The sequence below is a fragment of the Salvelinus fontinalis genome, chromosome 14, assembly GCF_029448725.1.
Source record: "Salvelinus fontinalis isolate EN_2023a chromosome 14, ASM2944872v1, whole genome shotgun sequence".
NCBI classification, from domain to species: Eukaryota; Metazoa; Chordata; class Actinopteri; order Salmoniformes; family Salmonidae; genus Salvelinus; species Salvelinus fontinalis.
In genome coordinates, this window is record NC_074678.1 from 12,333,539 (window position 1) to 12,347,201 (window position 13,663).

At 48.1% G+C, this 13,663-nt stretch overlaps 1 protein-coding gene across 1 annotated transcript in view; it reads left to right on the plus strand.

Moving 5' to 3' along the window:
• Positions 1-13,663, plus strand: part of herc2 (HECT and RLD domain containing E3 ubiquitin protein ligase 2) — a 341,136-nt gene that overhangs the window by 162,105 nt on the left and 165,368 nt on the right. The window contains exons 60-62 of the mRNA XM_055943959.1: positions 3,943-4,120; positions 9,586-9,667; positions 9,768-9,939. Coding sequence (XP_055799934.1) covers positions 3,943-4,120; positions 9,586-9,667; positions 9,768-9,939 — 432 coding nt within the window. The remainder of the gene's footprint in view (positions 1-3,942; positions 4,121-9,585; positions 9,668-9,767; positions 9,940-13,663) is intronic.

A 13,663-nucleotide genomic window follows, 5' to 3' on the forward strand; every position in this document is an offset into this window, starting at 1 on the left:
CTACTTTAGACCAGGGCCCATAGGGGGTAGTGCACTACTTTTGACCAGGGTCCATAGGGGTAGTGCACTACTTTTGACCAGGGCCCATAGAGGTAGTGTACTACTTTAGACCAGGGTCCATAGGGGGTAGTGCACTACTTTTGACCAGGACCCATAGGGTTAGTGCACTACTTTAGACCAGGGCCCACTGTGTACACTACGCTGTGAGACTCATTCTACTGTGTACCCTACGCTGTAAGACTTTCATTCTACTGTGTACCCTACGCTGTAAGACTCGTTCTACTGTGTACCCTACGCTGTAAGACTCATTCTACTGTGTACACTACGCTGGGAGACTCATTCTACTGTGTACCCTACGCTGTAAGACTCATTCTACTGTGTACCCTACGCTGTAAGACTCATTCTACTGTGTACCCTACGCTGTAAGACTCATTCTACTGTGTACACTACGCTGGGAGACTCATTCTACTGTGTACACTACGCTGGGAGACTCATTCTACTGTGTACACTACGCTGTAAGACTCGTTCTACTGTGTACTCTACGCTGTAAGACTCATTCTACTGTGTACACTACGCTGTAAGACTTTCATTCTACTGTGTACCCTACGCTGTAAGACTCGTTCTACTGTGTACCCTACGCTGTAAGACTCATTCTACTGTGTACACTACGCTGTGAGACTCGTTCTACTGTGTACCCTACGCTGTAAGACTCATTCTACTGTGTACACTACGCTGTAAGACTCGTTCTGCTGTGTACCCTACGCTGTAAGACTCATTCTACTGTGTACCCTACGCTGTAAGACTTTCATTCTACTGTGTACCCTACGCTGTAAGACTTTCATTCTACTGTGTACACTACGCTGTAAGACTCGTTCTACTGTGTACCCTACGCTGTAAGACTCATTCTACTGTGTACCCTACGCTGTAAGACTCATTCTACTGTGTACCCTACGCTGTAAGACTCGTTCTACTGTGTACACTACGCTGTGAGACTCATTCTACTGTGTACACTACGCTGGGAGACTCATTCTACTGTGTACCCTACGCTGTAAGACTCGTTCTGCTGTGTACCCTACGCTGTAAGACTCATTCTACTGTGTACCCTACGCTGTAAGACTTTCATTCTACTGTGTACCCTACGCTGTAAGACTTTCATTCTACTGTGTACACTACGCTGTAAGACTCGTTCTACTGTGTACCCTACGCTGTAAGACTCATTCTACTGTGTACCCTACGCTGTAAGACTCATTCTACTGTGTACCCTACGCTGTAAGACTCGTTCTACTGTGTACACTACGCTGTGAGACTCATTCTACTGTGTACACTACGCTGGGAGACTCATTCTACTGTGTACACTACGCTGGGAGACTCATTCTACTGTGTACCCTACGCTGTAAGACTCATTCTACTGTGTACCCTACGCTGTAAGACTCATTCTACTGTGTACCCTACGCTGTAAGACTCGTTCTACTGTGTACCCTACGCTGTAAGACTCGTTCTACTGTGTACCCTACGCTGTAAGACTCGTTCTACTGTGTACCCTACGCTGTAAGACTCGTTCTACTGTGTACCCTACGCTGTAAGACTCGTTCTACTGTGTACACTACGCTGGGAGACTCGTTCTACTGTGTACCCTACGCTGTAAGACTCGTTCTACTGTGTACACTACGCTGTAAGACTTTCATTCTACTGTGTACCCTACGCTGTAAGACTCGTTCTACTGGGTACCCTACACTGTAAGACTCGGTTACTGTGTACACTACGCTGTAAGACTCATTCTACTGTGTACCCTACGCTGTAAGACTCATTCTACTGTGTACCCTACGCTGTAAGACTCATTCTACTGTGTACCCTACGCTGTAAGACTCATTCTACTGTGTACCCTACGCTGTAAGACTCATTCTACTGTGTACCCTACGCTGTAAGACTCGTTCTACTGTGTACCCTACGCTGTAAGACTCATTCTACTGTGTACCCTACGCTGTAAGACTCGTTCTACTGTGTACCCTACGCTGTAAGACTCGTTCTACTGTGTACACTACGCTGGGAGACTCATTCTACTGTGTACACTACGCTGGGAGACTCATTCTACTGTGTACCCTACGCTGTAAGACTCATTCTACTGTGTACACTACGCTGGGAGACTCATTCTACTGTGTACACTACGCTGGGAGACTCATTCTACTGTGTACACTACGCTGTAAGACTCATTCTACTGTGTACACTACGCTGGGAGACTCATTCTACTGTGTACACTACGCTGGGAGACTCATTCTACTGTGTACACTACGCTGGGAGACTCATTCTACTGTGTACACTACGCTGTAAGACGTTCATTCTACTGTGTACACTACGCTGTAAGACGTTCATTCTACTGTGTACACTACGCTGTAAGACTTTCATTCTACTGTGTACCCTACGCTGTAAGACTCATTCTACTGTGTACCCTACGCTGTAAGACTCGTTCTACTGTGTACCCTACGCTGTAAGACTCATTCTACTGTGTACCCTACGCTGTAAGACTCGTTCTACTGTGTACCCTACGCTGTAAGACTCATTCTACTGTGTACCCTACGCTGTAAGACTCGTTCTACTGTGTACCCTACGCTGTAAGACTCATTCTACTGTGTACCCTACGCTGTAAGACTCATTCTACTGTGTACCCTACGCTGTAAGACTCATTCTACTGTGTACCCTACGCTGTAAGACTTTCATTCTACTGTGTACACTACGCTGTAAGACTCGTTCTACTGTGTACCCTACGCTGTAAGACTCATTCTACTGTGTACCCTACGCTGTAAGACTCATTCTACTGTGTACCCTACGCTGTAAGACTCATTCTACTGTGTACCCTACGCTGTAAGACTCATTCTACTGTGTACCCTACGCTGTAAGACTCATTCTACTGTGTACACTACGCTGGGAGACTCGTTCTACTGTGTACCCTACGCTGTAAGACTAATTCTACTGTGTACCCTACGCTGTAAGACTCGTTCTACTGTGTACATTACGCTGGGAGACTCGTTCTACTGTGTACCCTACGCTGTAAGACTCATTCTACTGTGTACCCTACGCTGTAAGACTTTCATTCTACTGTGTACCCTACGCTGTGAGACTCATTCTACTGTGTACCCTACGCTGTAAGACTTTCATTCTACTGTGTACCCTACGCTGTGAGACTCATTCTACTGTGTACACTACGCTGTAAGACTCGTTCTACTGTGTACCCTACGCTGTAAGACTTGTTCTACTGTGTACCCTACGCTGTAAGACTCGTTCTACTGTGTACCCTACGCTGTGAGACTCATTCTACTGTGTACACTACGCTGTAAGACTCATTCTACTGTGTACCCTACGCTGTAAGACTCGTTCTACTGTGTACCCTACGCTGTAAGACTTTCATTCTACTGTGTACACTACACTGTAAGACTCATTCTACTGTGTACACTACGCTGTAAGACTCATTTTACTGTGTACCCTACGCTGTAAGACTCATTCTACTGTGTACCCTACGCTGTAAGACTCGTTCTACTGTGTACACTACGCTGTGAGACTCATTCTACTGTGTACACTACGCTGGGAGACTCATTCTACTGTGTACCCTACGCTGTAAGACTCGTTCTACTGTGTACACTACGCTGTAAGACTCGTTCTACTGTGTACCCTACGCTGTAAGACGTTCATTCTACTGTGTACCCTACGCTGTAAGACTCATTCTACTGTGTACTCTACGCTGTAAGACTCATTCTACTGTGTACCCTACGCTGGGAGACTCATTCTACTGTGTACACTACGCTGGGAGACTCATTCTACTGTGTACCCTACGCTGGGAGACAAATCAAATGACTTTGAGGCACTAATGTCCGTTATTCAGAAGATGTAGAGTATATAGAAAAACATCAACACGCATCTCTTTCTAAATGCATCTCTTCCTCGCTGTAGGAACTGTGACAAGCCGCGTCTCATCGAGGCCTTGAAGACCAAGAGGATCCGGGACATCGCCTGTGGCTCGTCCCACAGTGCTGCCATCACCTCCAGTGGAGAACTGCATAGCTGGGGTCTGGGGGAGTACGGACGCCTGGGACACGGAGACAACACCACGCAGCTACGTCCTAAACTGGTACGTACTAGAGACGACACCACACAGCTACGACCCAAACTGGTACGTAGTAGAGACGACACCACACAGCTACGTCCCAAACTGGTACGTACTAGAGACGACACCACTCAGCTACGTCCCAAACTGGTACGTACTAGAGACGACACCACGCAGCTACGTCCCAAACTGGTACGTACTAGAGACGACACCACGCAGCTACGTCCTAAACTGGTACGTACTAGAGACGACACCACGCAGCTACGACCCAAACTGGTACGTACTAGAGACGACACCACACAGCTACGTCCCAAACGGGTACGTAGTAGAGACGACACCACACAGCTACGACCCAAACTGGTACGTAGTAGAGACGACACCACACAGCTACGTCCCAAACTGGTACGTACTAGAGACGACACCACACAGCTACGTCCCAAACTGGTACGTACTAGAGACGACACCACACACCTACGTCCCAAACTGGTACGTACTAGAGACGACACCACTCAGCTACGTCCCAAACTGGTACGTACTAGAGACGACACCACACAGCCACGTCCCAAACTGGTACGTACTAGAGACGACACCACGCAGCTACGTCCCAAACTGGTACGTACTAGAGACGACACCACGCAGCTACGTCCCAAACTGGTACGTACTAGAGACGACACCACACAGCTACGTCCTAAACTGGTACGTACTAGAGACGACACCACACAGCTACGTCCTAAACTGGTACGTACTAGAGACGACACCACACAGCTACGACTGGTACGTACTAGAGACGACACCACACAGCTACGTCCCAAACTGGTACGTACTAGAGACGACACGACACAGCTACGTCCCAAACTGGTACGTACTAGAGACGACACCACACAGCTACGTCCCAAACTGGTACGTACTAGAGACGACACCACGCAGCTACGTCCCAAACTGGTACGTACTAGAGACGACACCACACAGCTACGTCCCAAACTGGTACGTACTAGAGACGACACCACACAGCTACGTCCTAAACTGGTACATACTAGATACGACACCACACAGCTACGTCCTAAACTGGTACGTACTAGAGACGACACCACACAGCTACGACTGGTACGTACTAGAGACGACACCACACAGCTACGTCCCAAACTGGTACGTACTAGAGACGACACCACACAGCTACGTCCCAAACTGGTACGTACTAGAGACGACACCACACAGCTACGTCCCAAACTGGTACGTACTAGAGACGACACCACACAGCTACGTCCCAAACTGGTACGTACTAGAGACGACGCCACACAGCTACGTCCCAAACTGGTACGTACTAGAGACGACACCACACAGCTACGTCCTAAACTGGTACGTACTAGAGACAGCACCACACAGCTACGACTGGTACGTACTAGAGACGACACCACACAGCTACGACTGGTACGTACTAGAGACGACACCACACAGCTACGTCCCAAACTGGTACGTACTAGAGACGACACCACACAGCTACGACCCAAACTGGTACGTACTAGAGACGACGCCACACAGCTACGTCCCAAACTGGTACGTACTAGAGACGACACCACACAGCTACGTCCCAAACTGGTACGTACTAGAGACGACACCACACAGCTACGTCCCAAACTGGTACGTACTAGAGACGACACCACACAGCTACGTCCCAAACTGGTACGTACTAGAGACGACACCACACAGCTACGTCCCAAACTGGTACGTACTAGAGACAGCACCACACAGCTACGTCCCAAACTGGTACGTACTAGAGACGACACCACGCAGCTACGCCCCAAACTGGTACGTACTAGAGACGACACCACGCAGCTACGTCCCAAACTGGTACGTACTAGAGACGACACCACGCAGCTACGTCCTAAACTGGTACGTACTAGAGACGACACCACACAGCTACGACCCAAACTGGTACGTACTAGAGACGACACCACACAGCTACGTCCCAAACGGGTACGTAGTAGAGACGACACCACACAGCTACGACCCAAACTGGTACGTAGTAGAGACGACACCACACAGCTACGTCCCAAACTGGTACGTACTAGAGACGACACCACACAGCTACAACCCAAACTGGTACGTAGTAGAGACGACACCACACAGCTACGTCCCAAACTGGTACGTACTAGAGACGACACCACACAGCTACGTCCCAAACTGGTACGTACTAGAGACGACACCACACAGCTACGTCCCAAACTGGTACGTAGTAGAGACGACACCACACAGCTACGTCCCAAACTGGTACGTAGTAGAGACGACACCACACAGCTACGACCCAAACTGGTACGTACTAGAGACGACACCACACAGCTACGTCCCAAACGGGTACGTAGTAGAGACGACACCACACAGCTACGTCCCAAACTGGTACGTACTAGAGACGACACCACACAGCTACGTCCCAAACTGGTACGTACTAGAGACGACACCACACAGCTACGTCCCAAACTGGTACGTACTAGAGACGACACCACACAGCTACGTCCCAAACTGGTACGTAGTAGAGACGACACCACACAGCTACGACCCAAACTGGTACGTACTAGAGACGACACCACACAGCTACGTCCCAAACGGGTACGTAGTAGAGACGACACCACACAGCTTCGTCCCAAACTGGTACGTACTAGAGACGACACCACACAGCTACGTCCCAAACTGGTACGTAGAATGAGACGACACCACACAGCTACGACCCAAACTGGTACGTACTAGAGACGACACCACACAGCTACGTCCCAAACTGGTACGTACTAGAGACGACACCACACAGCTACGTCCCAAACTGGTACGTAGTAGAGACGACACCACACAGCTACGTCCCAAACTGGTACGTACTAGAGACGACACCACACAGCTACGACCCAAACTGGTACGTACTAGAGACGACACCACACAGCTACGACTGGTACGTACTAGAGACGACACCACACAGCTACGTCCCAAACTGGTACGTACTAGAGACGACACCACACAGCTACGTCCCAAACTGGTACGTACTAGAGACGACACCACACAGCTACGTCCCAAACTGGTACGTACTAGAGACGACACCACGCAGCTACGTCCCAAACTGGTACGTACTAGAGACGACACCACACAGCTACGTCCCAAACTGGTACGTACTAGAGACGACACCACACAGCTACGTCCTAAATTGGTACGTACTAGAGACGACACCACACAGCTACGTCCTAAACTGGTACGTACTAGAGACGAAACCACACAGCTACGACTGGTACGTACTAGAGACGACACCACACAGCTACGTCCCAAACTGGTACGTAGTAGAGACGACACCACACAGCTACGTCCCAAACTGGTACGTACTAGAGACGACACCACACAGCTACGACCCAAACTGGTACGTACTAGAGACGACACCACACAGCTACGACTGGTACGTACTAGAGACGACACCACACAGCTACGTCCCAAACTGGTACGTACTAGAGACGACACCACACAGCTACGTCCCAAACTGGTACGTACTAGAGACGACACCACACAGCTACGTCCCAAACTGGTACGTACTAGAGACGACACCACGCAGCTACGTCCCAAACTGGTACGTACTAGAGACGACACCACACAGCTACGTCCCAAACTGGTACGTACTAGAGACGACACCACACAGCTACGTCCTAAACTGGTACGTACTAGAGACGACACCACACAGCTACGTCCTAAACTGGTACGTACTAGAGACGAAACCACACAGCTACGACTGGTACGTACTAGAGACGACACCACACAGCTACGTCCCAAACTGGTACGTACTAGAGACGACACCACACAGCTACGTCCCAAACTGGTACGTACTAGAGACGACACCACACAGCTACGTCCCAAACTGGTACGTACTAGAGACGACACCACACAGCTACGTCCCAAACTGGTACGTACTAGAGACGACACCACACAGCTACGTCCCAAACTGGTACGTACTAGAGACGACACCACACAGCTACGTCCCAAACTGGTACGTACTAGAGACGACACCACACAGCTACGTCCCAAACTGGTACGTACTAGAGACGACACCACACAGCTACGTCCCAAACTGGTACGTACTAGAGACGACACCACACAGCTACGTCCCAAACTGGTACGTACTAGAGACGACACCACACAGCTACGTCCTAAACTGGTACGTACTAGAGACGACACCACACAGCTACGTCCTAAACTGGTACGTACTAGAGACGAAACCACACAGCTACGACTGGTACGTACTAGAGACGACACCACACAGCTACGTCCCAAACTGGTACGTACTAGAGACGACACCACACAGCTACGTCCCAAACTGGTACGTACTAGAGACGACACCACACAGCTACGACCCAAACTGGTACGTACTAGAGACGACACCACGCAGCTACGTCCTAAACTGGTACGTACTAGAGACGACACCACACAGCCACGTCCCAAACTGGTACGTACTAGAGACGACACCACACAGCTACGACTGGTACGTACTAGAGACGACACCACACAGCTACGTCCCAAACTGGTACGTACTAGAGACGACACCACACAGCTACGACTGGTACGTACTAGAGACGACACCACACAGCTACGACTGGTACGTACTAGAGACGAAACCACACAGCTACGTCCTAAACTGGTACGTACTAGAGACGACACCACACAGCTACGTCCTAAACTGGTACGTACTAGAGACGACACCACACAGCTACGTCCCAAACTGGTACGTACTAGAGACGACACCACACAGCTACGTCCCAAACTGGTACGTACTAGAGACGACACCACACAGCTACGACTGGTACGTACTAGAGACGACACCACACAGCTACGACTGGTACGTACTAGAGACGACACCACACAGCTACGTCCTAAACTGGTACGTAGTAGAGACGACACCACACAGCTACGTCCTAAACTGGTACGTACTAGAGACGACACCACACAGCTACGACTGGTACGTACTAGAGACGACACCACACAGCTACGACTGGTACGTACCAGCACTACCTCTCTGTGGATCTATTTCTGAGACTCCTGGTACTATAATAATGTACCATAATGTGGTTTTCTGAGTCTCTCCTGGTACTATAATAATGTACCATAAGTGGGTTTTCTGAGTCTCTCCTGGTACTATAATAATGTACCATAATGGGGTTTTCTGAGTCTCTCCTGGTACTATAATAATGTACCATAAGTGGGTTTTCTGAGTCTCTCCTGGTACTATAATAATGTACCATAATGTGGTTTTCTGAGTCTCTCCTGGTACTATAATAATGTACCATAAGTGGGTTTTCTGAGTCTCTCCTGGTACTATAATAATGTACCATAAGTGGGTTTTCTGAGTCTCTCCTGTTACTATAATAATGTACCATAATGTGGTTTTCTGAGACTCTCCTGTTACTGTACATGTGGTTTTAGATTGGCTACAGAACTGTTAACGTTGTGTATCTGATCTGGGTTTGATACAGGTGAAGGTGCTTCTGGGTCACCGTGTGGTCCAGGTGGCTTGTGGGAGTAGAGATGCCCAAACTCTAGCCCTGACAGATGAAGGTACTTGTGTGTCTGTATTTGTGTTTGTCTTTGAATAGATAGCCACGTGTCGTTACACTGCAGTGCTCTGAGCTGTGATCTCTCCGTCTTCCCTCCTCAGGCCTGGTGTTCTCCTGGGGCGATGGGGACTTTGGGAAGCTGGGTCGGGGGGGCAGCGAGGGCTGTAATATCCCCCAGAACATTGAGAGGCTGAATGGGCAGGGAGTCTGTCAGATAGAGTGTGGGGCTCAGTTCTCCCTGGCTCTCACCAAGTCTGGAGTGGTCTGGACATGGTAAGATCAAATTTTATTAGTCACAGACACGTATTTGGCAGATGTTATTACTGGTGTAGCGAAATGGTCGTGGACAGCTGAGTAGGATTACGAAACATCCTGAGTAGGATTACGAAACATCCTGAGTAGGATTACGAAACATCCTGAGTAGGATTACGAAACATCCTGAGTAGGATTACGAAACATCCTGAGTAGGATTGCGAAACATCCTGAGTAGGATTGCGAAACATCCTGAGTAGGATTGCGAAACATCCTGAGTAGGATTGCGAAACATCCTGAGTAGGATTGCGAAACATCCTGAGTAGGATTGCGAAACATCCTGAGTAGGATTGCGAAACATCCTGAGTAGGATTGCGAAACATCCTGAGTAGGATTACGAAACATCCTGAAAACGTGAGACTTTCTGGAATCAGCAGGGAATCCTTTAACCTGGAACTGGGATTTATTCAGGAAAGTTTTAGGAATTTTACTACCCTACAGCTGATGACATAAGCTGTGTTTGAATACGTATACTACATAGTTAATGAGTGTATACTACATAGTTAATGAGTGTATACTACATAGTTAATGAGTGTATACTACATAGTTAATGAGTGTATACTACATAGTTAATGAGTGTATACTACATAGTTAATGAGTGTATACTACATAGTTAACGGTGTCCTTTCAGCCGAGTGTACAAGCCCTTCGCCTGTCTACCCGGAAGTTGATACTCTTGCTATGTAACTTATTGCTAGCTTGTAATACTACACATTTCTCCCGAGTGGCGCAGCGGTTTAAGGCACTGCATCTCAGTGCAAGAGGTGTCACTGCAGTTCCTGGTTCAAATCCAGGCTGCATCACATCCGGCCGTGATTGGGAGTCCCATAAGGCGCTGCACAATTGGCCCAGCGACGTCCGGGTTTGGCCGGGGGTAGGCCGTCATTGTAAAGAAGAATTTGTTCTTAACTGACTTGCCTAGTTAAATGTTAAATGTATAAAAAATAACAATGTCCATTGAGCACGCTCAGCGACTAAACCACTAAGTTAAGAATGACCTGAAAAGTCAAGTGAATAAACGTTGGGTAGTTAGTTAAGTAGCAGATAGTTCATATACTGGCAAGTTCGATATATTAGTAGCCAACTAACGTTCGGTAGCTAGCTAACAAGCAACTGCTGTAATGATATGCTATGTGGTTTTAAAGGCTAGCGTAGCTAACAAATTGTCAGCCAACGTAGCGTGTAATGTGACTTATTTGGAAAGTGATTCGTTTTTTATTACATTGCTCAACGTTCTTGACATTTGTCATAATTATAATTTGCTAGGCCTTGATTTTAAATAAGAATTTGTTCTTAACTGACTTGCTTACTTAAATAATTGTATTTGTATTTAAAGTAAATAATCATTGCTTTAACTAATTATGACAAATGTTAAGAACATGACCAATGTAATAAAAAAAACAAATTACTTTTCAAATAAGTGAGGAATGGGAAAAGGTCTCCAGAGATGGTCTGGAGAGGGAGGAGGGGATGGGGTCAAGCGGGCAGGTCTTTGGGTGGCCGGAAATCACTAGAGAGACTGAAGAACTAACACGACTTGCTAATTGCTTAGCAGAGGTGGAAAACACAGCTCCCTGTACTAATTACTGATTGCCCTAGGAGAGGTGAATCCACTCCCTCTCCAATACAGCCACTGATTACTGATTGCCCTAGGAGAGGTGAATCCACTCCCTCTCCAATACAGCCACTGATTACTGATTGCCCTAGGAGAGGTGAATCCACTCCCTCTCCAAGACAGCCACTGATTACTGATTGCCCTAGGAGAGGTGAATCCACTCCCTCTCCAAGACAGCCACTGATTACTGATTGCCCTAGGAGAGGTGAATCCACTCCCTCTCCAATACAGCCACTGATTACTGATTGCCCTAGGAGAGGTGAATCCACTCCCTCTCCAATACAGCCACTGATTACCAACACAAGTCACTAATCGCGCTGTCCCTTGATCCTGGTCGACGTGGCAACAACTATTTGCAAATGATGAGCAGTCAGCAGTTCACCCAACAAGTAGCCCACTGGGAAGACAGGAAGCAGTTCACCCAACAAGTAGCCCACTGGGAAGACAGGAAGCAGTTCACACACCAACTAGACTACAGGGAAGACATGAAGCAGTTCACACACCAACTAGACTACAGGGAAGACAGGAAGCAGTTCACACACCAACTAGACTACTGGGGAGACAGGAAGCAGTTCACACACCAAGTAGACTACTGGGAAGACAGGAAGCAGTTCACACACCAAGTAGACTACAGGGGAGACAGGAAACAGTTCACACACCAACTAGACTACTGGGGAGACAGGAAGCAGTTCACACACCAAGTAGACTACAGGGGAGACAGGAAGCAGTTCACACACCAAGTAGACTACAGGGGAGACAGGAAGCAGTTCACACACCAAGTAGACTACTGGGAAGACAGGAAGCAGTTCACACACCAACTAGACTACAGGGGAGACAGGAAGCAGTTCACACACCAAGTAGACTACTGGGAAGACAGGAAGCAGTTCACACACCAACTAGACTACAGGGGAGACAGGAAGCAGTTCACACACCAAGTAGACTACAGGGGAGACAGGAAGCAGTTCACACACCAACTAGACTACTGGGGAGACAGGAAGCAGTTCACACACCAAGTAGACTACTGGGAAGACAGGAAGCAGTTCACACACCAACTAGACTCCAGGGGAGACAGGAAGCAGTTCACACACCAAGTAGACTACAGGGGAGACAGGAAGCAGTTCACACACCAACTAGACTACAGGGAAGACAGGAAGCAGTTAAAGGAGATGGCCCTAGCTAGCTAAAAGACAGGAAGCAGTTAAAGGAGATGGCCCTAGCTAGCTAAAAGACAGGAAGCAGTTAAAGGAGATGGCCCTAGCTAGCTAAAAGACAGGAAGCAGTTAAAGGAGATGGCCCTAGCTAGCTAAAAGACAGGAAGCAGTTAAAGTAGATGGCCCTAGCTAGCTAAAAGACAGGAAGCAGTTAAAGGAGATGGCCCTAGCTAGCTAAAAGACAGGAAGCAGTTAAAGGAGATGGCCCTAGCTAGCTAAAAGACAGGAAGCAGTTAAAGGAGATGGCCCTAGCTAGCTAAAAGACAGGAAGCAGTTAAAGGAGATGGCCCTAGCTAGCTAAAAGACAGGAAGCAGTTAAAGTAGATGGCCCTAGCTAGCTAAAAGACAGGAAGCAGTTAAAGGAGATGGCCCTAGCTAGCTAAAAGACAGGAAGCAGTTAAAGGAGATGGCCCTAGCTAGCTAAAAGACAGGAAGCAGTTAAAGGAGATGGCCCTAGCTAGCAAAAAGACAGGAAGCAGTTAAAGGAGATGGCCCTAGCTAGCAAAAAGACAGGAAGCAGTTAAAGGAGATGGCCCTAGCTAGCAAAAAGACAGGAAGCAGTTAAAGGAGATGGCCCTAGCTAGCAAAAAGACAGGAAACAGTTAAAGGAGATGGCCCTAGCTAGCAAAAAGACAGGAAGCAGTTAAAGGAGATGGCCCTAGCTAGCAAAAAGACAGGAAGCAGTTAAAGGAGATGGCCCTAGCTAGCAAAAAGACAGGAAGCAGTTAAAGGAGATGGCCCTAGCTAGCAAAAAGACAGGAAGCAGTTAAAGGAGATGGCCCTAGCTAGCTAAAAGACAGGACTAGACCACAACAGAAATGCATTGGTTTTGTACAGCTCCGTTTGGCTCAACGATGAG